Genomic DNA, 26183 nt, shown 5'->3' with positions numbered 1-26183 from the left:
AGAATGGCATGAAGTCAGGAGGTGGAGCTTTTAGTGAGCCGAGATCACGTCACTGCACTCCAGCCTGGGTGACAGAGCAAGACTTTGTTTCCAAAAAAAAAAAAAAAAAAGCCGGGTGCGGTGGCTCAAGCCTGTAATCCCAGCACTTTGGGAGGCCAAGACGGGTGGATCACAAGGTCAGGAGATCGAGACCATCCTGGCTAACAGGGTGAAACCTCGTCTCTACTAAAAAAAAAAAATACAAAAAACTAGCCAGGCGAGGTGGCGGGCGCCTGTAGTCCCAGCTACTCGGGAGGCTGAGGCAGGAGAATGGCGTAAACTCGGGAGGTGGAGCTTGCAGTGAGCTGAGATCTGGCCACTGCACTCCAGCCTGGGTGACAGAGCGAGACTCCGTCTCAAAAAAAAAAAAAAAAATACAGCATCTCCCCTCACCCCGCCAGGACTCTCCATTCCCCTTCCCCTGCTCTATTTTGTTTCCCAAGGGCATTTCTCAGGATGGGCCCACTCTGCCATCTACTTAGCATGCTTACTCTGTGGCTCCCCCACGAGGATGTTAGCTCACTGGGCAGGGACGTGGTCTCTGAGTGCCACAGGCATGGAGCTGACCTCAGCTGCCCTGTGGCTTCTCCCGGGCTCCCTACTCTACACCCTCAAGTATGTGAAGGCCTCCTCCTTAGGCCAGCCCTCCCACCTCTCTGTTCCTGGGTGAAGGTCCTACATTTTGCTCCAGCGCTCCTCACTGCAGGCAAGCTCTCCTGAAGATGTAACTCCATCTGTCATCCCTTAGAAGTGAGAGGCCAGACCTGAGCCAGGTGCACATTTTTGGAATTGGACAGAGGGAAGAGGGGGAAATCAGCAGAGAGAAGCAGCAAGACAAAGATCCAAGGAAGAGGGACCTGTTGAGTTTCTTTCGGGCGGGCCACCTGACATTGGACAATGAACTGAGATGCCCATATTTTTTGCCTCCTCCCACCAAGCAGCTGTCAGCCTGACAATGCTCAGGATTCCTGTTCTCCAGAGAAATCGAGGGAGCTGACACAGATCCAGGACACGTGATAGTAGGCCTGGTAGGCTGGGGGTGGGTGAGGCGGCGGTGGGGCAGGGGACAGGGGTAGCTGAGTGCCAGATGAATGCCTGTGCAACCTGCCCCCTAGCAGTGAGCAACTGACATAATTTCCCGCTCAGCCCACCTCTCAGCAGGGAGGCCTGTCCGGGAGCCCAGGGTTGGGGGAGAACAAGCCAGTACCAGAGACCATGGATGCTCTGGAGATAGAAGGGTCTAGAAGGCTCTAACAGAAACAGACAAAGCCTGTCCAGGACAGATCCAGTGAATATGAGATGAAGAAGTGCCATCTACAGTCAGCGGGGGACTGAAAAAAAAAAGCAGTGTCTGCAGAGCTGCAGGACCACATGGGCTCCCGGGATTACAGGGGAGCTCAGGTAAGCCTCCCCATGAAAGCAGTATGGTTCCGCTTTCGATCTCGCGGACGTGACTCAGTGCTGGCCTTGACGGTGGCATTCACTCTGCATTTTCAGCCCCCAGGTCAGCAGGGGACAGCATCTCAGTCAAGCCAAAGTCTGATTAGTTGGAGACACCAGCATGTCCCAGTGCGCTGGGAATATTAAGTAATATTTACAAGGGTATGATGGTGGGGAGATAATTACCAATGGTAGGAGGAAGTCAACAGTGGGGAACTCCTCCACTGCTCAAATGGTAAGAAATTCGATGGGAAAGAGGCTCACAACAGGGAGGGTTTGTCATGTGGACAGGGGAAGGGGGTTAGAAAGTCGCCACCTCTGCTCATTCTGCTAATAGGATGAACCAGCCTTGCAAATAAGAGCTAGACCCCATGAGGCCTGCATTTGGGAGGGTTTTTAAATCAGGCCAGGTCCTGCCAATAGCTTCACATGTAGAGGTGTTAGAGCTGGAAGGGAGCTTGGAGATCGGCAGTGCCACTGGTTCTGTTCCCAAAGCGTCCGCCTTCCAAAAATACTGCAAGTATTAAGTAATAATTAATCTGTTTTCACATTTTTTATTCATCAAAGACACACAGAGGACTGCCCGTTGGGACGAGCAGGAGACCTACAGTGGACGTCACTGCAGCCCCAAACAAAAGAGACCTATTGTTTTTTTTTTTTGTCAGTCCGGTCATATTATCCTGTATAAATGTAGTTTCTGTTTTTAAAACATTTAAAATAACACAAGGGTCAACTTTTAAATACCTATGGGAGCCCACAGATTCTCTATCAGAAACCTAAATCCAAGCCTTTTTTTTTTTTTTTTTTGAGATGGAGTCTCACTCTGTGGCCAGGCTGGAGTGCAGTGGCAAGATCTCAGCTCACTGCAACCTCCACCTCCCGGGTTCATGCGATTCTCCTGCCTCAGCCTCCTGAGTAGCTGGGACTACAGGCGCACGCCACCACACCCAGCTAATTTTTGTATTTTTAGTAGAGACGGGGTTTCACCATGTTGGCCAGGATTGTCTCAATCTCTTGACCTTGTGATCCGCCCGCCTCAGCCTTCCAAATTGCTGGGATTACAGGCGTGAGCCACCGTGCCCGGCCCCAAGCCAACTCTTATTTCGTGCAAGGAGCTGAGGCTCAGAGAACATAAGCAGCCTGCTCACGATCACACAGCTGGATGGCAGCAGGGCCAAGGCTGGGAGCAGGGCGGAGGGGAAGGCTGCCCTGGACACGTGGGGCCAGCAAGGAAGGAAATCGGAGCTGTGAATGCAGCTGCAGAATGGACTGTGGACACCAGAGGCAGAGGCCTGACTCTTGTTCTCAGTACTCACTGGCTGTGACCCTGGCAGTGATTTCAGCTGAGCCCATTTTCCTATCAGCAAAATGGGGATTATAAATCATGCTGCTATAAAGACACATGCACACGTATGTTTATTGCGGCACTATTCACAATAGCAAAGACTTGGAATCAACCAAAATGTCCATCTGTGACAGACTGGATTAAGAAAATGTGGCACATATACACCATGGAATACTATGCAGCCATAAAAAACGATGAGTTTGTGTCCTTTGTAGGGACATGGATGCAGCTGGAAACCATCATTCTTAGCAAACTATCACAAGAACAGAAAACCAAACACCGCATGTTCTCACTCATAGGTGGGAACTGAACAATGAGATCACTTGGACTCGGGAAGGGGAACATCACACACCAGGGCCTATCATGGGGAGGGGGGAGGAGGGAGGGATTGCACTGGGGAGTTATACATGATATAAATGATGAATTGACGGGTGCTGACGAGTTGATGGGTGCAGCACACCAACATGGCACAAGTATACATATGTAACAAACCTGCACATTATGCACATGTACCCTAACTTAAAGTATAATAAAAAATAATAATAATAAATAAATAAATAAAATAAAATAAATTTAAAAAATAAAAAATGGGGATAATTGGAGTACTTACCACATATTGCTGAGGATTTCAGTGAAGTAACAGAACAGAGCCCTTGGTAAATAGTAGCTAGTTTTGTTTAACCTGTTGTGTGTGTGTGTAGGGGGTGTGCATCTGTGTAAACACAGGAATACTGACTGAATGCTTGGGGAACAAGGTTACATGATCCAACTTTCAGGTATTGCCCTGATGGGAGACAGATTCTGTCCCAGGGGAGCTCCAGGTACTAATAGCAATGCTGTCACTTACAGGTAATGTTACTTAAAACTGAGTGTGCCTCCGAGGTCAGGAGATTGAGACCATCCTGGCTAACACGGTGAAACCCCGTCTCTACTAAAAATACAAAAAATTAGTCGGGCGTGGTGGTGGGCGCCTGTAATCCCAGCTACTCGGGAGGCTGAGGCAGGAGAACGGCGTGAACCCAGGAGGCAGAGTTTGCAATGAGCCAACATCGCACCACTGCACTCCAGCCTGGGTGACAGAGCAAGACTCCGTCTCAAAAAAACAAAACAAAACAAAACAAGAGTGTGCCTCAGAACTCAGGCCCCATCCGGATTCGCTGCCTCAGAAACTCTGCAGGATGGGACTTGGGAATCTCCCTTTTCAGAAATTATTGAGATGTAATTTACATACCATAAGATTAATCATTTTCAAGTGCTTACTTCCAGTGGTTTTTAGTAAATTCATAAGGTTGTACAACCATCACCACCATCTGATTCTAGAATATCTTCATCACATCAAAAAGAAATCCCAGACTCATCAGCAGTCACTCCCATTCCAGTCTCTTATTCTCTGGTAACCACTAATTGACTCTCTCTCTGTGGATTTGCCTATAGTGGACATGCCACGTGAATGAAATCATGTAATAGGTGGTCCTTGTCTTTGACTTAGCACGTTCTCAAGGTTCATCCATGTTGTAGCATGTATCAGGACTTCACTCCTTTAAAGATAGTTTTCACAAGCTCCCCAGGTAGTTCTGATGAGTGGGCTTTGGGAGAAAAAGAGGAGCCAATTCATATGAGGTGAATCTTGGGTTATTATTGAGACATGGGGCCTCATCCCTTCTTCCTTGTGTGCCTGTCTCAGGGGCCTCAGAGGAACAGGAGGAACACTGGCTGCCTGCCTCTTCCAGACTCCACAGAGGTTGGGCAGGTCTCCCAGACACTGGAGGGAGGTGTGTGTCTATGGACAGTAGCCTGGCTGCTCTGGAGATCAGGCAGATTAACTGCAAGAGACACACACACAAGGGGATTCTGTCTCAACTCGAAGACTTTAATGTACATTATGCTCTTGGAAAAACATCTCCAAGGAAACAAGTGGAAGCAAAAGTCTTAACCAGCAGGGATTCTCATTCAAAAACCTGGTGTGAGCCCCAGCCTTGGAAAAGGATGGCACAGGGACTGTGATCATAGTACAACAGTTTGATGTCAGGGTGGCAGAGCCTGTGTACTTGTCTAGAGAGGAACCCTGCCACATAGCACGAAAGGCGTGCCCCCAGGACTGCCAAGGAACCAGGAGCTTATTATTCCAGTGACTGACAGCTTCACAGCAGGACTGGGAAGATTTAGGCTGACCAGGTCTTCTTCAGCACTTGGAAGGCACAAAACTTCATAAGGGCCTTAAGAAGCCTGCCCTGGGCAGAAACCTTTCTGGTTGTTATTGACGCTCCAGGTCATGAGAAACAGTCACGGTGGCTCTGGTGAGGAAGGGGAGGGTCCCACTTCTGGGTGAGGCCTCGGAATGGAGCAGGTGGGAGGTAACAGCACCAGCAAGGCCCCTGAGGCCAGGGGCTACCCCCACCTTGGGAGATGACCCACTGGGCCTCTGGACATGAGAATGGGATTTTAATGGAGAAAGCTGAAGCTGACCACCTGCCAGATTGAATCCAGCTGCCTCCCTTGACACTCTCTTCCCAATCAAGGGCTTCCAAGAAGCTGCAGGCCCAAGTCCTCTGCTCCCATTCAGCAAGAGGCAGGCTCATCTCCCCATCACCCTCCATTTAACTGCAAAAAAAGTCACCAACTGACCTCTCAGACCCCCTGGGCAATCCAGGGTTTCTTGTTTTCTAAGCTCCTATGGAACAAGCAATCAGTTCTTTCTAGGACTTCTGGGTCAATTCCTTCTCACTCAGAGGGAATCTGGTTGCCGTGTAGGCAGGTCTCCCCTAGGAGCTTCTGTAAGAGCCTGTGTGAAATTCAGCCAGGTTAGCACTAAGGCCCAGCTGATGGGGAACCCACAAATGTGCCTTCAGGATGGGTACAGCCTCTTTGGCAATGAAGAAACATATTTATCAGTGAAAAAGGGAATTCTAGCTCCATCTCTGCGGGATCTGGAGAGATTGCTGCCCTGGCAGGTCCCAGGATAGGAAGAAGTAAATGGAGAGGCCAGGACTGCAGCCCTGTGGCAAGGGGCCCCTCGCAGCTGAGAGTGCTGCCCGAGTTAGCCCATCTCGGTGCCCTCAGGGAGCTCCACCACCACAGGGGCACAGTCCTCAGGTTCTGCAGCAAAGTCCCACCGGAACTTCTTGGTCAGGTGAGCTTGGAACTTTTCAGCTTTCTTCCTCAGGGTGGCATCCACGGCAATGCTGCAGGCAGAGGAAAAGAAAACCTACAGAGAACAGAGGATAAGTCACTCCTGAGAAGACGGGGGGCGAGCACGAGAAAGCTGTGGAAATTTCCTCATGGTGTTCGGCTCTCTGGGGTGGGTAGATCAGCTGCTGCTGGCATAGGCCCAGGACACCTGCTGTGCTCCCCCCAAACCAAGAAAGAAGGTCCAAACCCAGCTGAGATGCTAGGGCAGGACTAGAATGGAAAATTACTATCTGGGCAGAGATGCCCCACTGTTAAGGCTGGGGCCATTACCCTGGCCCCACCCCCTGGGGGTTCTACTGGACACCTGGGCAGTATCCCAGAGGAACAGGTAGTAGCTACACCAGTCGGTACTAAGGTCCTAAGAAAGGCTTGGGGGTGCTTATAAGCCCCTGGACCCCATAAAGTCCTAGGCCCCAAGCCAACAAGACTGAATTGCTGCTCTAATCTTCTAAACGGGCCACAGGCTGCCAGTTTGAGGTTTCTATCCCCCTTAAAAGCTGTCTTTGATTTTTTTTTATTGTGGTAAAATATACAGATGGACCCTGACTTACGATGGTTCAATTTACGACACTTCGACTTTATGATGATGCAAAGTGATACACATTCAGAAGAAACCACACTTTGAATTGTTTCTTTCAGTACAGTATTAAAGAAATTACACGAGATATTCAACACTTCATTATAAAATAGGCTTTGTGTTAAATGGTTTTGCACAACTGTAGGCTAGTGTTAGTGTTCTGAGCACGTTTGAGGTGGGCGAGGCTGAGATGCAATGTTAGGGACATTAGGTGTAATCAATGCATTTTTGACTTACAGTATATCTGACTTTACAGTTTATTAAGACATAACCCCATGGGAAGCTGAGGAGCATCTGTACATAAGATCTACTATTTCAACCATTTTTAAATATTTTTTAAAATTGTGGCAAAATATACATATTTACTGTTAGCCATTTTAAGTGTACAGTTGAGTAGCATTAAGTACATTAACATTGCTGTACAACCATCGCCACCATCCATCTCCAGAATGACCCCATCATCTCCAACCAAAACTCTGCAGCCATTGAACAGCAACTCCCCCTCCCTCCTCCCTCCAGGCCCTGGCAACCCACATCCTACTTTCCATCTCTATGAATTCGACTACCCTATCCCCCTTCCCTCCTCCCACCAGGCCCTGGCAACCCACATTCTACTTTCCATCTCTATGAATCTGTAGGCACCTCATCTAAGTGGAATCATACAGCATTTGTCCTTTTGCAACTGGCTCATTTCACTTAGCATAATATCCTTCAAGGTTCATTAATGATGCAGCATGTGTCAGAATTTCCTTTCTTTTGAAGGCTGAATAATATTCTGTTGTATGCGGATACCACATTTTGTTTGTCTATTCATCTGTCAATGTCCATTTGTGTTGTTTTTACCTTCTGGCTATTGTGAATAATGCTGCTATGAACATGGGTGTACACATATCTCTTAGGGTCTCTGCTTTCAATTCTTTTGCACAGAAACCCAGGAGTGGAGCTGTTGGATCAGACGGGAACTCCCTGTTTAAATTGTGATGAACTGCCACACTGTTTTTCACAGGGGCCGTACCATTTTATATTCCCACCAGCAATGCACAAATGTTCTCATTTCTCCACATCCTGGCCAACGCCTGTTAGTTTCTGTGTGTTTAAATCATAGCCATTCTAATAGGTGGGAGGTAGTATCTTACTGTAGTTTTGATTTGCATTTCCCTAATGATCAGTGGATATTGAGTATGTTTTCATGTGCACATTGGCCATTGTGTATCTTCTGAAACCCCATTCCAGACTGTCTGGGATTCCAGTCCCTTCCTAAGAGTAACAGCAAACCCATGATTCCTTCTTATACTGTTTTCAAAGAAGTTTCACAGAGCATCCAACTAGATCCTCCCAACACCCTGGGAAGATACAAAAGAATGCCTATTTTAAGGAAATGGAAGCTGAGAGGAGTTAAATGACTGAATACAAATTACCCAGAAAGGAAGAAGTGTTTTTTCCCAGACTACCATCTGCTACCCTACAGGCCCACCCAGAGACACAGGGGTGTGACGGTGGAAGAAGCTCTTTGATCCACATCACCCTTATGCCACAGTTGGCTTTCAGGCCACCATGGAAAGATGCTGGGCCCCAGGAGACCTGACCCAACAAAGGCAACAGGCGTACTCTGCAGCTGATTCCAGAGGCAATATTCCTCCCACCCGCTTCTGTGCCATCTTCCTGTTAGCAGGAGTGCGGCTCGTTTTCAGTGGTCTTTGTCTGGAGCCATTCCGTTGGAGTAGCAGCAGTGTGAGCCCAGGGAGAAGTGATGCGGGGGAAGGGGGACGGTACAGAATCCAGCTTCATTAACTTGGGAATCGACTATACGTAGGAGTGGGAAGCACAGCCACAACAAAATACCAGATCAATAACTAATTAGAGGGGCTGTGTGATCTTGGTGGCGAGGGCCATGGGGAAGCCAGGGGTCGGCCTGTCTGTAGGCAGCTAGTGGAGCCTGCCTGGAGCAAGGCTGAACTCTGGGGAGGGGCCTGGTATGGACAGCACAGAAGCCTTCTCTCAAACAGTTTTAGCTCTGGAGGCCCTGCACACCCATGACGCCATCCCCAGAGGTTGTGGGGAGCCTGCTGGGCTGAATTACCAAGTCTCTTCCAGTTTCCCTTTCTTACATGGGAATTGGATGACTTTCCACAGTCCCTGCTCTTCAGCCACTGAGCAGCCGCCCAAACATGTGCCACTGCTTCCTCTGTGCCTCTCTGCACACACGCTTTTCCCTCTGCTCTTAACACCCTTCCACCTCCTGCTTTCTCCTCCTTCACCTACGAATTTCTCCTAAAGACTCAGGCTCGGCTCAGACATCACCTCCTTTAGGATGTCTTCCAGACCAAGGATGGAGCAGGTGCTCCTCTGCGCTCCCTCAGCCCCAGGGCTACCTTGATCAGTCTCAGTAAGGTAACAGGCCATTTGCTGTTGATCTCACCCACCAGACAAGGAGCAACCTCACAGCAGCGGCTCTTTCACACTGTGCTCCACTCTCAGCACAGCGCCCGACACACAAAAAGAACCCATTAGATGTTTCGTGAACAGAAGAATGAAGACAACCACAGGTTCAATTTTTGGTTCACTTTTGTACAGTGCCTAGCACCAAATAGCTGTTCAATAATGATGTGGTGATGCCGGGGAGAATGAAAGGCTCATCTTAGGGAGGAGGCAGCTTCTTTACCAGGCCCCTGAACGCCATGGCTCTCAAGCCACCTCCTTGTGACATGAAATGCTCGGACCCCTGTTCCCCAGCACTGTGCCCAAGCCTCCCTCATGGCATTCCTCACACTGTGCTTGTATCACAGTGATTTGCACCCTCTAAAAGTGGGGACTGCATCCTAATTATTGATGTGTCCCACAAAGCATATTGCCCAGGGCCAGGTATAGAGTTAGAGCCCAAAGGGTACTCCCCAAATGACCTAATGAGACCCAGGAACTGCCCTGCACTTGGCAATGGCCAGCAGTGACAGGCTGGAACAAGCTGGGCTCACGCTCATCACCCATCCTCCTGAAGCACCTCTCAAACACTGCCTGGGAATAAATTCCACTAGAGGCAGGTAAAACAGACACCTTCAGTCTAACAAGTAAGGTTTCTAATTTAAAAAGTGCTTCGTCCTTTTTAAAGAACTCACCAACTTGATCTTTACCACAGCGTGGGAGGCAGCCCAGGAACTGACTATTCCCGCCGTAGAAGCAAGACACTGGGCGTGCTGCAACACACAGTGACGAATGCTGAGCAAAGTCCTGTCAAAGCAGAGGCATCTCTGCTTCATCCTTCCCCTACCCAGACCTTTTGTCTTGACAGAGGCTTAATCCATCCCTAATATTCAGTTTTAGCACTGCCTTGTGGGGAACCAAGGTGCTTCTGGAACTGTCCCCTCTGCAGCCTCCAGGACACAGGGCATAGTCTGGATTGACTTAAAAAAAAATAAACAAAAAAATCAACCTTATTGTGGTATAACTTACACACAATTAATTTTATTCATTTAATTTTATTTATTTATTTATTTTTTAATTTTTATTTTTGTTTTTTTTTTTTTGAGACGGAGTCTTGCTGTGTCACCCAGGCTGAAGTGCAGTGGCGTGATCATATCTCTCTGCAGCCTCGAACTCCTGGGCTCATCATCCCAAGCAGCTAGGACTACAGGTATGCCACCAACACCTAGACAATTTTTTTTTTTTTTTTTGAGATAGGGTCACCCAGGCTAGAGCACAATGATATGATCACAGCTCACTGCAGCCTTGACCTCTGTGCTCAAGTGATCCACCCACCTCGGCCTCCTCACTAGTTGAGACTATAGATGCATGCCACCATGCCTAGCTAATTTTGTATTTTCTGTAGAGACAGGGTTTCGCCATGTTGTCCAGGCTGGTCTGGAACACCTGGGCTCAAGTGATCCTTGCACCTTGTCTTCCCAAAGTGCTGGGATTAAAGGCATGAGCTGCCGGGAGCGGTGGCTCAAGCCTGTAATCCCAGCACTTTGGGAGGCCGAGACGGGCGGATCACGAGGTCAGGAGATTGAGACCATCCTGGCTAACCCGGTGAAACCCCGTCTCTACTAAAAAATGCAAAAAACTAGCCGGGCAAGGTGGCAGGCGCCTGTAGTCCCGGCTACTCGGGAGGCTGAGGCAGGAGAATGGCGTAAACCCGGGAGGTGGAGCTTGCAGTGAGCTGAGATCTGGCCACTGCACTCCAGCCTGGGCGACAGAGCGAGACTCTGTCTCAAAAAAAAAAAAAAAAAAAAAAAAAAGGCATGAGCCACCACGCCTGGAATTTTTTTTTTTTTTTTTTAATTTTTTATAGAGACAGGTTCTCTCTCACTGTGTTGCCCAGGTTAGTAAATTCATCAATTTTAAATGCTCAGTTCTTCTGGACAAATATATATATACCCCCATGCAACCACCATATGATATATGTTCACAGTGTTTGCTTTTGATATCCAGTTCTGAGTTTGAAGGTGCATATAAATTGTGTAACCACCTCCCCAATCAGGACATGGAACCATCCCATCATTCCAAACAGCTCCCTCATGCTGCCCCTTAGCAGTCAAACCCTTCCCTCACCACTAACCCCTGGCATCCCCTCATCTATTTTTGACCACATTTTTACAAACTTGGTATTTGTAAAAACTCCTCACAATTCAGAAATGAAGATGTTTAAATACTACTTAGTTTCCAAGAAATAACAATTCTTTTACTTTCAGATTAATTTTATGCCTTCTTCAGGAAAACTTAACAGTGATCTAGTTATTTTATTCACTAAAACAAAATCAAATCAACACTTTTTAACATCACTGAGACATAAATCACCTTAATCTCAGCAGATTAATACTAAATATTTAAAAAATACTTTTGAAATAGGATAATATTTTGCAAACAAACGCATTTATCTAAAACAAAAAGCACATCTACTGGGTGTTTTTCTTCAAATATAAAATAAAGCATGAACACTTTAATCATTTAATCTGTGTATTATGAAATTCTAAATTACTTTAGTCATACATGTGAAAGCTTCTCTTAAACCTAAGTTAAATAAATTGAGTTCAGTTAGGTCACCTCGAGAAATTCAAAATATCAAGATAGGTAGCTATGTCACTATCTTATCCTATTTTTTTAGCTAGACCAAAAAGATGACATTTCCTAAATTTTTCAATTCCCAAATAATTATTCAACTTAGAATGAAACTAGCAATAGGTAGAAGATTTTGTTTCTACTTGCAGCAGAAGAAAGTGGTATTAAAAGAAAGACTATTGTTTCACAATGATGACCAGGAAGGTGAAAAGCAGCGCGAATGAGATCACCTGAAGTCAGTTTGAAAAATCTGGGATGTTTCATCTGGGGCTCTAATCATATACGGAAGCCCACCACAGGCTGTAGAATGTAAAGCTCAGCCTTGCCTTCCATTAGCTCTGTGGATTTTGAGCAAATTATGTGACCTCCCTGAGCCTGCTTCCTCATCTGTACAATGGGATTACAGACCTAGCCTCTAGCACTGTTGTGAGGGCTCAGTGAGACGAAGTACGCAAAAGAGATAGCTAATGGCAAGAGTGTAGGAGTAGGCAGGCACATTTATCATAGTGGGCATCGTGATAAAAATACCACAGACCTCATTGTCGAGTTGGTGTTTTCCCTCAAGTTAAAGATGAAAGCATATTTAGAATACTAGCAAAAAAGGAAGTTGGAAAGCATATATGGCCTATTGTAACTAGAAGTATTTTTAAAAACAGGTTAGATGACTATATGCCTAAATACTACACAATCAACAATAAAAATCCTTATTTTGTACATAACTCACTTTCTAACATATCATTAAATTCAGATTATCCTTTCATTGGTTTTAAATGAATTATGATGACTTACGTTGCTTTAAATAAAAGAAAAAACTGTATCTATTTTTGTAAAACAAATCACTTTTATTCAAGTGAAATCCAAGGGATTTGTAAAAACCAGTGGCTTCTACTCAAAAAGGCCTCAGATGAGAAAGTCGAAAAAAAATTAATGGCTAAGAGCATTCCATTACGTGGCTGATTTTATCCATGCTAATGTGGCTGTTTTTAAGTGCTCACACACACAAACACCTATCCCTCTCCATGGGTAGTAGTCATTTAAGCTCCTAAGTAAGAAAGCCAGTTCCGCTTACTTGACTACCTGGGAGGGTAGGCGGCTGGCTGAGGAAGCCTTTTATGGGCCAATTCATTCAGTCACAAATGCCCTGAGTGAATGCCTCTGTGTGGAGAACTGGACTCTCACTGCCAACATAGCATCAACGTGACTCTCCACTTAAAACAGAAAAAAAGTTTTATAATATACTTCTCCATATTGTGCCTTTTGAAATCTCAGTCATCCCTCAAGTGCATGGTCAAATGCCCCCACTTCCACCCTTGCATAAAACCATTCCTGGCCAGGCACGGTGGCTCAAGCCTGTAATCCCAGCACTTTGGGAGGCCGAGACGGGCGGATCACGAGGTCAGGAGATCGAGACCATCCTGGCTAACACGGTGAAACCCCATCTCTACTAAAAACTACAAAAAACTAGCCGGGCGAGGTGGCGGCGCCTGTAGTCCCAGCTACCCGGGAGGCTGAGGCAGGAGAATGGCGTGAACCCGGGAGGCGGAGCTTGCAGTGAGCTGAGATCCGGCCACAGCACTCCAGCTTGGGTGACAGAGCGAGACTCCGTCTCAAAAAAAAAAAAAAACCATTCCTAGTCCTTTATCCCGTCAAATCTCAACCCCAGTCAGAATTAACCAGTCCCTCTTTGGTGCTCCTAATGCCCTTTGATCAGACTCCACTGTTTATACCTATGATATTTACATTGCCAAAATAATTATGAACTCTATCCACCTAAAAACACCCAATAACACGAAATGAAATAAATGTTAGGCCTTGACAACATATTGATGATAACCAGATATGAGCTGGGTGGATCACCTGAGGTCAGGAGTTTAACACCAGCCTGGCCAACATGGCAAAACCTTGTCTCTACTAAAAACACACACAAAAAATAGCTGGGTGTGGTGGTGTGCACCTGTAATCCCAGCTACTTGGGAGGCTGAGGCCAGAGAATCACTTGAACCTGGGAGGCAGAGGTTACAGTGAGCCAAGATTGCACAATTGTACTCCAGCCTGGGCGACAGACCAAGACTATATGTCTCAAAAAAAAAAAAAAAAAGAAGATAACCAGATGAACAAAAAATAGGCCTCGTGTAAAAGGAGCCCATGACTCAGTGTGGGAGTCAGGCAGACAATATATTAATCTCATGCAATATGATAGTGACAAGTACAAAGTAGGCTAAGAGTAGGGAAAGGGGAGGGAGAGAGAGGGAGAGAGAGAGAGAGAGAGAGAGAGAGAGAGATTGAGAGAGAAAGAGGAGGGATGCCTGGAGGGCATGTTGTAGAATGAGCAAATACGTACCAGGGAGAGGGAAATCAGGTTCGGGCAAGGTATGAAACATGGGTATAAAGTTTCAGTTATGTAGGATGAAGAAGTTCTAGAGATCTGCTGGATGGCATGATGCTTATAGTTAACAATACTGTACTGAACACTGAAAATCTGTTAAGAGGGCATATCTCATGCTAAATTGTGTTTTTTACCACAATTTCATTTTTATTATTTATTTTTTTGAGATGGAGTCTCACTCTTTTTGCCCAGGCTGGAGTGTAGTGGCACAATCTCGGTTACCACAACCTCTGCTTCCCCAGTTCAAGAGATTCTCCTGCCTCAGCCTCCTGAGTGGTTGGGACTAGAGGCACCCGCCACCATGCCCGGCTAATTTTTGTATTTTTAGTAGAGACGGGGTTTCACCATGTTGGCCAGGCTGGTCTCGAACTCCTGACCTCAAGTGATCCTCCAGCCTCTGCCTGCCAAAGTGCTGAGATTACAGGCATGAACCACCACGGAACGGCCATGTTTTTTATGACAATTTTTTTTAAAAAAGCATGAAACAGCATAGCCTATCTGGGAACCTGCAAAGAGACCACTGTCGCTGGAGTTGATGGGGGAAAACACAGAGAAGGAGGAGAAGCTGGAGAATAGGATAAGAAGCCAGATCAGAATGGCCTTTGCGAACAATGTTTGGGCTTTTAATTTTCTAGGCAATGAGGAGCCAGAGAGAAGCAGGATCACAGCTGCATTATGGAGCAGCACCTCAAGTGGCAGCGTGGGAGAGAGATGGAGTAATGGGTAAGCATGGAGGCTGGTAAACTCCGATGCAATCTAGGTAAGACCAAAAGGCCAGGGCTAGGGAAATGGTACTAGGGCAGGACTGCCTTCTAAAACACTTACTGCTATCTGGAGTTACTTAGTTAGTTAACTCCCTTAAAATACAAGAGCCAAGACAGTGACTCTGTTTTGCTCACAGCTATATTCCCAGTTCTAGAACAGTCTTCTATACAGCAGATGCTCAGCAATTACCTGCTAAATCAATGAACAAATCCCTTGAGGGCAGGAACCCTGGCTAACTCATATATATATATATATATATATATATATATATATATATATATTCCTCAACACTTTTCAGTAGAATGTTATATATGAAGAATGCTCAGACTTTTTTTTTTTTGTGGGACAAGCCCTGGATTTTTTCAAATAATGACGTCGAATTTTCTTGGTGAAAAGTCCAAAGACTGAATGTTTCCAACCATCAGCTTTGCACAACCCACCTGGGCATCCAGCAATCGAGCTGGGCACTTTCTGTTTTGTAAATCATTGCTGGCAACAAAGCCTGGCAATTATAGAGCTCAGCTGCTGGTTGTGCTAACAATGGTCCCGACAGCCAGCGACACCATGGCCCTCCCGTGTTTGTGCGACAGCATCAATATGCATCAGGAGGGAAGCAGCCACTGCCAGAGGCAAGTTAGCAGGCTAATGCCTCCTCACACTGCCTCACAACCCATAACCAGTACCTTTGGGGAAAATTTTCCCCACAGAGGAAGGACAAAGGGGTTTAATTTCTCTGTTACATGAAGAAGCAGTAAAAGGACAGTTTTACAGCTCTTCTGAGTGGAACAGACCGGGCTCAAACCATGCGCTTGACTGACTCATTGCCATGGTTTACACATGTCCTTCAACTGCCAGCTTTAAGTCAGATGCTTGCTCACAGGGACTCGTCCAACAGTAGGTTGGCTTTAGAAAAGCGTTCTGTACTTCTGAGAAACAGGACCTTGATGAAGTCTTCACTGATGTCAATCAAGAATCCTTTCTGGGGGATTCACTGTATTCACTACACAAGGGCATAAGCACAGGCAGGAAACCAAGACTCAGGCCTGGGTACAAATCCTGACCTCCATCTGCCAGCTGTATGACTTCAAGTAAATGATTTAACTGTTCTCAGTGTTCTCATTTGTAAAATGGGAATAATATCCCCATCTTACAGGGTTCCAGAGGGATTCAATGAGTGAACAGGGTCTCACTCTGTTGCCCAGGCTGGAGTGCAGTGGCACGATCACGATCATTGCTCACTATAGCCTCAAACTCCTGGGCTAAGTGATCCTCCTGTCTCAGCCTCCCAAGTAGCTAGGACTACAGATGTGCATGACCATACTTAGCCAATTTTTTAAATTTTTGTAGAGACGGGGTCTCACTATATTGCCCAAGCTGGTCTTTAATTCCTGGGCTCAAGTGATCCTCCTGCCTTCATCTCCCAAAGTGTTGGGATTACAATCATGAACCACCCCACCCAGCCCCAACATTTAATGAATATTCGTCCCTTCTGTTACCCTGAGTGGGACTGGAAGGTTGGTGAAAAGCTGCCTTATATGGAGCAGGCCTCATGGGGGTACTACACACAGGAAGAAGAAAGAAGCTCATGGGAGGGAAAGTATGGAAACTGATAGTTGGCAGCTTCTGCCTCTTCTATTCTTGAGAAAGTTACACAATGTGAGTGACAGAGGCTGTCCCAAGTACAGAAAGGAAACTAATCTGTTTGCAAAGGGAGGAAATAGCATAGGATGAAGATTGTAAGTTGTTTGAAGCTTCTTTCCTAATTACCACTCATAATGAAAATTTAATTGCCAAGTTGAAAGCAAATTTCACTTTTTCGGTCATAGAATCTCTGCAGAAACTGGCACAATTTTGTTTGAACAGGAAATCAAAGTTATTTTAATGCTTAAATGAGATCTAAGGAGCTGCAGATGTTTCACTGGGAATAAAAAACTTCAAAACTTTGCTTTACTGGGTTGTAGCAATTCATGGCTACAGGGAGAAAGAAAAGCTGTTTTATGCTGAGTAAACCAAAGGAGTGGAAGGAATTCAAATCCAAGTATCCCACTGTTAGGCACTCTGGGGATGAGGTATAGGGAGAGGGTGGTACAGAGAGAAAATTTCTGGCATAGAGACACTTACAATTGAGTAAGAGAGAGAAAACCAGGAAATATCCCAAGACTAGGAAACTGAAATTTAAACATTTTTGGGTCATGGAAGAATAGCAAGAAACAAAACACATACTGTTGCCTCAATTCTGGCCCACATGTGCATCAGCTCAGTCAGAAAGACTGCTCACCTGTAAGGTGCTGGTGAGGAAGTTGTCTTGGGAGACAATGTCTACGAAGAAGTCAGCAGGGATCTCACCAAGCTGGTGGTACAGGGTGGAGATGAGGTTGATGTAGAGAGTGTGGTGCTTCACCATGGCTGCTTCTGACCGGCACAGGAGGTTCAGGAGCTGCTTCCAATGCTCAAATGCCTCGTACACATTCCCCAGCAGGAAGCACACAAAAGCAAACTGGAGTTCACCTGAAAGGTGCAGAGAGAAGTGATTCTGAGGGAGAGGAGAACCAGCTGACACTCTCCATCACTGTTCACAAGGCTATCAATTCGACTGGACCTCAGCAACAGATTACCTTTTATCCTTGTCACTCCTGCAGAGCCTGGCATAGGATTTTGCACCTAACAGGTACTCAACAAATGTTTGCTGAACTGCTATGAATTCAAGCCATGGGAAACCAACCTGTGGCTTTGGATTTCTGTAAAGTCAGACTGTAAGAGAAGAGGTATTCCCAGTATTTGCCTGGCATTTTAAGTTTACAAAATGTGTTCATGGATATTATGCCAAGTGGATCTCAAACCTGGCTGCCCATCAGAATCACTGAGAGTCTGTTAAAAGCAAAGCTACCCAAGCTTCCCCCTCAGAGGTTCTGGTTGAGGAGAGATGATGGGGCCTTCGTATCTGTAGCTCTAACAAGTTCCCCAGGTGATTCTGATGTGGATGGTCTGCTCCAGGGTCACAGAAATACTGCACTACACCATGTAACCCTCAGCCCAACTCCACAGGCAATCAGGAAGGTGGTATTTGCCTCATTTTATAGATAAGGTCAAGGGCTTGCCCAAGGTCGCACATCAGTGCTTCACAATGTGGGCAATGGAAAGATAAAACAGATTCTCTATTGGGTGGGAACAGTTCTAAAACCTCCCACCAAAGAAAAATTCCTGAGTACTTATTCCAAGGTCAGCATGCCAGCCAGATTCTTTTTTGTTTGCTTAATCACAGGGCTCTGTGATTTAATCTCTATGAGCAACTTGGTGGCTAAGAGCATGGGCTCTGGAGCCAAACTGCCTAGATTCAAATCTTAGCTCTGCCACTTAGCATCTGTGTGACCTTGGGCAAGTTACTCAATCTATTAAGACCTGGATTTCCTTATTTGAGGGTTGCAGCAAAGATTAAATGAATGGATACAGTACACGTAAAGCATTTAGAATAACACCTGGCACAAAGTAGCACTCAAAAAATATTATGTTTCCAATTTCTACCAGATGCCCATCTCAAACAAAGAGACCTGATGATCCAGACACCACTGTCCCTGGGCAAGTAACTGGGTCTCGGGCTACCGCAGAATTACTGCCACTCATCACAGGCATTCTCTCTACTTCAAAGGTGGCTGGAAATTTAATGAGGTATATGTACATGTGGGCCATAAAAAGAAGAGATGCACTCAACACCAAATACCTCTTTAAATGCACAGTGTTTGATCTCTGCCACTTCCAGAGACCTGGAAAAACTAGCTCCCTGTCCTAAGCATATGGAACTAAGTTTGATTTATGTGAATAGCTACCTGGTTGAGATATTTTGGATCTCTGACCAGTATCTTCAAATACAGTCACATTTTCTTTGTGTAATATACGTTAATGATTTGCTTCTTCAGCTGGCTTTACTTGGTTTGTGAAACTAAATATTAACCTATTCTTTGCATTTAGGACATTTATTTAAATTTGTGCATTTCTGACCTTGTCTAAAATTTAATTATTACATCAAAAATAATTTCAAAGAGCTGTGATGTAGATTCAAAATTATCCCTGGACAGGTGTGGTGGCAGGGATAGTCCTAGCCCTTTGAGAGGTCAATGGAGAAGGATTACTTGAGTTCAGGAGTTTGAGACAAGCTTGGGCAACACAGGGAGACCCTATCTCGACCAAAAATAATTAGCTGGCCGTGGTGGCACACACCTGTGGTCCCAGCTACTTAGGAGGCTGAGGTGGGAGGATCACTTGAGCCCAAGAGGTTGAAGATGCAGTGAGCTGTGATCATGCCACTGCACTCCAGCCCATGTCACCAAGTAAGGCCCTGTCTCAAAAAAAAAAAAAAGTCCAACAAAGTTATTCCTGTAACAGACCTTTTCACAAGATATATTTTGAAGAATTGAAATGTTTAAGAGGTAGAAAGACAGGATTTCTATTCATTTTTAAGCCAGACTTTCAAAAGTTACTTATTACATGAAAATACCAATGCATTAAGATGTACCTGTTAAAATACACGTTATATCATCAACTGACCCAATGATATAAAAAGTCCTGTCTAGGCACAGTAATCCCAGCACTTTGGGAAGCCAAGGCAGGAGGATGGCTTGGGCCCAAGAGGTTGAGGTGGCAGTAAGACATGATTGCGTGACTGTACTCCAGCCTGGGAGACAGAGCGAAACCCTGTCTCAAAAAAAAACAACAACAAAGTTCTACATTCAGATTTCTCGCTCAACTTCCAACAAGAAAATATGCAAATTACCTGGAAAATTTGTAAATATATATTAGCTGTTCAAAATGTGACACATATTTGCTGTCACTAGTATTTAAGAAATATAAATAAGGTGCCATTTTTCAACTATCCAATTGGAAGAGGCCTTTGTTAAACTGCCATGCCCAATGCTGTCAAAGGTGATGGGCAATAGCTTCCTACCAGCCAGCAAGGATGCAAAACCTTCTCCTGGCAACATGCAGTCTGACCCAGCAATTCTATCCCTAAATGTATGCATAAGTGCACGCGAGAATGTTCACTAGATGATATATGTATATATATTTTTGAGACAGCTCTTGTTGCCCAGGCTGGAGTGCAATGGCGAGGTCTTGGCTCACTGCAACCTCCGCCTCCTGGGTTCAAGTGAGTCTCCTGCCTCAGCCTCCAGAGTAGCTGGGACTACAGGTGCACACCATGCAGTTAATTATGTATTTTTAGTAGGGGTTTCACCATGTTGGCCAGGCTGGTCTTGAACTCCTAACCTCAGGTGATGCCCCTCAGCCTCAGACTCCCAAAGTGCTGGGATTACAGGTGTGAGTCACCACACCCGGCCACTTGATGATATTTATAACAGGGAAAATAGGGAACATCTCAATGGTCCATAACAGAGAACTGGTCCAATAACTATGGAACATGAAACAGCCACTAAAAAAGTGACTGTTAGTGACATGAAAAAACGTTTATATTAAGGCAGATTACAAAGTAATAATATACTTCAATCTTGTTTTTATAAAAACTCATATATACATAGATGCATATACTGAATTTTAGTTTTTTTTTTTTTTTTGAGACAGAGTGTTGCTCTGTCGCCCAGGCTGGAGTGCAATGGCATGATCTCAGCTCACTGCAAGCTCCGCCTCCCGGGTTCACGCCATTCTCCTGCCTCAGCCTCCCGAGTAGCCGGGACTACAGGCGCCCGCCACCTCGCCCAGCTGGCTTTTTGTATTTTTTTTAGTAGAGATGGGGTTTCACCATGTTAGCCAGTATGGTCTCGATCTCCTGACCTCGTGATCCGCCCGTCTCGGCCTCCCAAAGTGCTGGGATTACAGGCTTGAGCCACCACGCCCGGCCCATATACTGAATTTTTAAAAGACTGAGAGGAGGTACATAGAAATAAACAGAGAAGACACTGAAATGAAATACACAGAAATACACAGAAAAAAAAGGAATATAAATATACAAAAATGTATAAATGGTTATTTCTAAGTAGTGAAGATTTGAAGTAAATTGTGTTTTTCTTCTATGATTAATATCTATCATTTTTGTAATAAAAGGTGAGGCAACAATAAAAACGGTAATGATTAAAAAAAAAATCACTGTCCTGTTCTAAGCCAGTTGAGAGACCAACATCTTGAGGGTCAGGAACAAACTGAGGAGGCAGGTGAGAGGCTACAGTGAGCAAAAGTCTGGCCCAGAAACCAAGAGTCCTGGGTTCTGGTCTCAGTTCAGCCACTCAGTGGGCCAAAGCTTTTCCTTCTGTAGGACTGGGCTCTATCAGTGGTTCCCAAACAGAAGATTATCTGTACTAGGTTCACCTAGGATGCTTGTTTATTAGACAGAAAGACAGACAGACAGAAACTGCTGGAGCCCCACTCCAGATCTCTCGAATCACAATCTCCAGGGTTAAGGGTAAAGATACACCTGTATCTTCAGCCTCCTAGCCAGGTTTAGTTTCTGCTGGACTAACACAAGATGTACTCCCTATTCTAAAACACCTCTGCTAATATCCTCCCCTTGGCCCACTCCCAAAGAGCCTTGTTCCTTCTCACCAAGCACATCCTGGGGGCTGCTGGGGAACTGCTTGTTGAGCACAGTCTCCAGGGCATAGCTCAGGTCCATGCTGTGCTTGGTTATTTCTGCTGGCGTGGCACCCGCTGGGAACATCTGCGTGGGTAGCTCTGAGAAGCGGATCTCTGTCCCGGCTCTGGGCTTCATCTCTGGTAGTCGGGCCAGGCCCTCTTGGTAGCTCTTGCACTCAGTGCCACAGCGCGGTAGATTCTGCCCCACGCGGTCCTTGGTGTGCTTCATGGAGAGCACAGGTAGCACATCGGAGAAGGCACAGATCTGCCGGTTCTCAGGCTGCAGCTTCTCCACTGCGGCTTCGCTGATGAAGTTGGTGAGTGAGATCCACTTCTTCAGGGTGGCATATGGGTAAGGCCCTAGGAACTGGTCCAGCTCCTGGAGGTTGGCCCTCATGGCTTCCACCTCAGACTCTGGGGCTGGGGACAGGTCTACCTCTTCCCTGAGTGTGCTCCAGCGCAGCACTGTCAGCCCCCGCTGGTGCAGGCTAAGGAAGAAACCCATACGAGGGCCTACTTCCTTCGGATTAGCCTTGTCCACAGAACTGTAGTGGAGGAAGTGGATGCCTGGAGGGATCATCTTCACGCCCCGGAACTTGGGCCCCACCTCCCAGGAGTTACAGTCAATCCCAAACTCTGTTCCCTTGGGCATGTTCAGGATGACAACAGTGGCCCCTTCAAAGAAGAGGCGCTTGGCTAGCTCAGGATCCATCTGCAAGGCAGCCATGGGGCCAGTGGTAGGTGACCAAAAGAACCCTTTTTCTTTGTCTTCCAGAACAGCTAAGAAAGAAAGAAATCAGAGTTAATCAGAATGTGGAGAAAGATGCTTCATTTGCTAAGCATTCTGTATGCCAGATATTGAATTAGACTCCTAACATAATTATTTCCCTTAATCCTCATGACAACCCTGCATTGAGTTTACAGATGAGAAAAATGAGGATTAAAAAGAAAGGATTTTTGTGTTTTGGTTTAACATGCGAGGACACTCACTTCACAGCTACAAGATACCAGTGAAAGAAAAGTGACATGCTCATGGTCATACCAGGACCCAAATTAGAATCTGGGTACCCTGCCTGCAGGCCAGTGTTCTGTCCACCATCCACTCTTAATATCATCTCAGATCTCTTTCTCACAAGAGAGGGCGAGGGTGGAAAATGCTTGGATGGCTCACTCTAAACTATAACTATGCCTAAATCATTTAAAACTACAATTCTGCCTAAAAACTATCCCAAAAGATTTGGAAAGATTAAATCAAGTACATATCCAGTTTCCCACAAGCCTCAGGGAAGGCCCAGAAACGGACAGATGGTAGAAAGTGAAGGCTCAGCATCTAAAATTTATTTGAGCTCTAGAGAGTTTTTCAACCACAAATCTCCCCTCTTCTTTCACTCATAAAAAACCTAAACTCCAGAGAGTGAAACAACTTCCCAAAGAGCCCACAATCAGTGGTGGCTCTGGACCATTCATCCAGAATGAATTCAGGTGGTAAAGCTGGCCTAGGAAGAGAAAGCAGGCCAGAAGAGAAAGAGCTTAGTACACTTATTTTACCTACTTCTGAATATTCCAGACATTGCCTCTGGGATATCGGCAAGCATGGTACCAACACAAACAAATGTAAACAAACCATTATCTAACCTTCTAGTCCAAAGATACCTACTTGATTAATTTAACAAATACTCACTGAGTGCCTGCATTGTGCCAGGATCTTTGCCAGGCCCCCAAAGAAACATCACAGATTAAGACAGTCACTACCCTCTAGGCAATTCCAATCTAGCCAAGATGGCAAAATTTCACACACAGAAAAACCAGCCACCTGTTTAATTCTGTTTACTTTTTTTTTTTTTTTTTGAGACAGGGTCTCGGTCACCCCTGTTGGAGTGCAGTGGCGTGATCTTGCCTCACTATATCCTCCATCTCCCGGGTTCAAGCGATTCCTGTGCCTCAGCCTCCCAAGTAGCTGAGACTACAGTTATGTGCCACCATGCCTGGCTAAGTTTTGTACTTTTAGTAGAGAGAGGGTTTCACCATGTTGCCCAGGCTTATCGGGAACTCCTGACCTCAAGTGATCCGCCCGCCTCGGCCTCCCAAAGTGCTGAGATTACAGGTGTGAGCCACCATGCCCAGCCCTGTTTACTCTTTTACTTGAAACAAAACAAAATAAAACAGTGCAGAAAGGAAGACCAATCCTTTTCCAAAAATAAGAGCACATTTTATCATCGTTACCTCAGAACCACCGCAAGTGTTTCATCAAACTGCAAGTCACAACCCATTTGTGGATTAGGAAATCAATATAAAGGTCTCAACCAGCATTATTTTTTAAATGAAAATAACAGAAGTTTTGAAATATCACAATACATCAAGAGTAGTAAAGCTAAGTACTGTTTTCTGGAGCTTTGTGTGTACACTTGGTTGTGTCATAAAATGTATTTGTTACTGTAGGTCACAGTCATAAAGGTTTGAAAGACACTGCTCTAAATAATTCATATCAACGGGCTGGGCACGGTGGCTCACGCCTGCAATCCCAGCACATTGGGAGGCCGAGGTGGACAGATAACGAGGTCAGGAGTTTGAGACCAGCCTGGCCAATATGGTGAAACCCTGTCTCTACTGAAAATACAAAAAAATTAGCTGCGCATGGTGGTGTGTGCCTGTAGTCCCAGCTACTTGAGAGGCTGAGACAGAATAATCGCTTGAACCTGGGAAGCGGAGGCTGCAGTGAGCCAAGATCACACCACTGCACTCCAGCCTGGGGGACAGAGCGAGATTCCATCTCAAAATAATAATAATTAATAATAACAATAATAATAACAATTTGTATCATCTTCCTATTTGTAATCCCGAATTCAGAAAGTATTTCATGTTTGCTGAATGAACAGATAATCCATTTAGAATAACTGCTCATCAATTAGCCACTTTCCCTTGTGACATCGTGTGCTCCTCCTTGATAATGACATTTCTTTCATTCTAAATTCACCAGTCTGTAATTCTATTCACTGTATCTCCAGCAGCTGGCACAGGGCCTGGCACAGAGGAGATGCTAGAAAAAGGTTTAGTAAATATGCATAGAACTCTGCCGTCTACCAATCCCTGTCACTGACAGCTCTGTGAGTTCCTCACAGTCCTGGAACACCTAAAATCACATCCATCCACTTCTCTCCACCACCTCCCTAATCCAAGCTACCATCGTCTCTCACTCAGAGTGCTTGCTCCTCAATCCATTCTCCATTCAAGACAGTAACCTTTTCAAAATACCAATCTAATCACATCACCACCCATGTCAGTTTCTGAGTGGTTTCCCACCAGGTTCTTGAAAAACCAAAATTCTTCCTATTACCTACAAAGCCTGCACGGTCTGACCCCTGGCAACCCCTTTAGCTTGTTTCACATCATGGTCCCCCACAAGCTCTCTGTTCCAGCCACAATGGCCTCTTTCAGACCCTGAAATTGGAGGCTCTCTTCAGATAGGAAACTCTTCCCTCCCCACTCTGTCAAATCTCAGCTCAATATTCACCTCCTCAGTAAAGGTTCCTTGACCTGGGGCTAGCTCAGGTCTCCGGTGACACACCCTGGGGTGCCTTGTACCATTCCGTTTCAGTGATCACAACTGCAGTTTTGGATGTTTGATTGAGGGCTGTCATCGCCACAAGACTTGAGTCCTGCTGTATCCCTAGCACAGATTCGACGCTTAGTAAATATTTATTTAATACAAGTATGATATCCATTTTATAAACGAGAAACAAAAGCTCAATTCGGGGAAAGACCTTGGTGGAAGTCACACAGAGAGTAGGGCAGAGCCAGGTCGAGTGCAATCAGGGTCTCCGGCCCCCAGGCTCTAAAGTTAAGAAAAACGCGAAGTAACTCCGTGTTCCCCGGGAAGCCCTGGTGACGGCTTCTCAGGAAGGGCCTCCAGAGACACTAGCGTCCCACAAGCAGAGAACCAGCCGCCCCAGCGAGGTGGGCCTAGTTCAAGGCACTCCGTGACTCTGAGCCGAGAAGAGGGGCGGCCCGGCCACACATACACAAGGAATCAGAAAAGGAAAAAAAGGCCAGGAGGCCACACTCACCGCCTCGTCCCACGTTCCGGTACCGCGGAAACGCACCGGAAGTTCTCTCGCTTTGGCGTCTGACTGGAGCCACGGGGAAAGCGGTCCGGCCGAGCCCTGGGTCGCGGGAAGAATGGCCCGTACCTGCAGGTTCCGCCAGATACAATGTTGCCTTTTGCTATTCTTAGTTTCCCGTTTTAGCTTCTGAACTGTGAACAACTTTCATTAACCTTTGCATTTTATATCCCCGTCCAGAAACACAGACACCAGCCATCTTACTTTGGGCTCAAGCAGTCATGGTCACTAAAGCATAGCCAAGACTTGTACCAATGGCTACTATTCAGTAGTAGCCAGTCAGGCGCTCGGTCACTGTCTTTGTCAGCCAGTCTTATCCGGATCACAGTATCTCAGCTTCCAGTCACACTTAGCCCTCAGGGAGAGCCTCAGAAAGCCAGCCACCAGCCCAAAGAGAACCAGCGTCAGCCTCCGCTGCTGCAGCAGCAGCAGTCACCACCTCAGTCCCTCTGACCCCGCGTCCTTCTTGCAGGCCAAGTCCTAACATCTTAGTCAGGCTATCAACGCGCGAGGGAAGGAAGCTGCCTGTCTTATTCCTCACTGTTTCCCTGGAACCGAGCACAAAGCCAGGCACAAAAGCTCAGCTGAGTACATGTATTATGCATTTAATTAATAATGATGATAATTTGGTATTAATAAATAACTTCTGTTTGTGAGTCTAACCCTGCACTATTAATCAGGGTTCCACCAAAGATG

The 26183-nt window shown here is 45.9% G+C and overlaps 1 protein-coding gene across 3 annotated transcripts; it reads right to left on the bottom strand.

Annotated features, from left to right (window-relative positions):
• Positions 1–4676: 4676 nt before the first annotated feature.
• Positions 4677–25484, bottom strand: AAR2 (AAR2 splicing factor). Of its 3 annotated transcripts, none has more exons than XM_010386573.2 (4): positions 25434–25484; positions 21340–22149; positions 17072–17301; positions 4677–6029 (listed from the first exon to the last, which is right to left on the bottom strand). In XM_010386573.2, exons 2-4 carry the CDS (start codon positions 22094–22096, stop codon positions 5862–5864), a joined length of 1155 nt encoding a protein of 384 aa, XP_010384875.1. In that variant the 5' UTR covers positions 22097–22149; positions 25434–25484; the 3' UTR covers positions 4677–5861. The 3 variants fall into 3 exon arrangements, with proteins under 3 accessions (XP_010384875.1, XP_030770726.1, XP_030770727.1); XM_030914866.1 differs by lacking the exon at positions 25434–25484 and adding an exon at positions 24881–25032 and having other exon boundaries at positions 5682–6029; XM_030914867.1 differs by lacking the exon at positions 4677–6029 and adding an exon at positions 7429–9781 and having other exon boundaries at positions 25434–25466.
• Between the last annotated feature and the right edge of the window lie 699 nt (positions 25485–26183).

The sequence above is a fragment of the Rhinopithecus roxellana genome, chromosome 13 (genome assembly GCF_007565055.1).
Source record: "Rhinopithecus roxellana isolate Shanxi Qingling chromosome 13, ASM756505v1, whole genome shotgun sequence".
Lineage (NCBI taxonomy): Eukaryota > Metazoa > Chordata > Mammalia > Primates > Cercopithecidae > Rhinopithecus > Rhinopithecus roxellana.
This window is presented reverse-complemented; position numbering and strand designations above follow the sequence as displayed.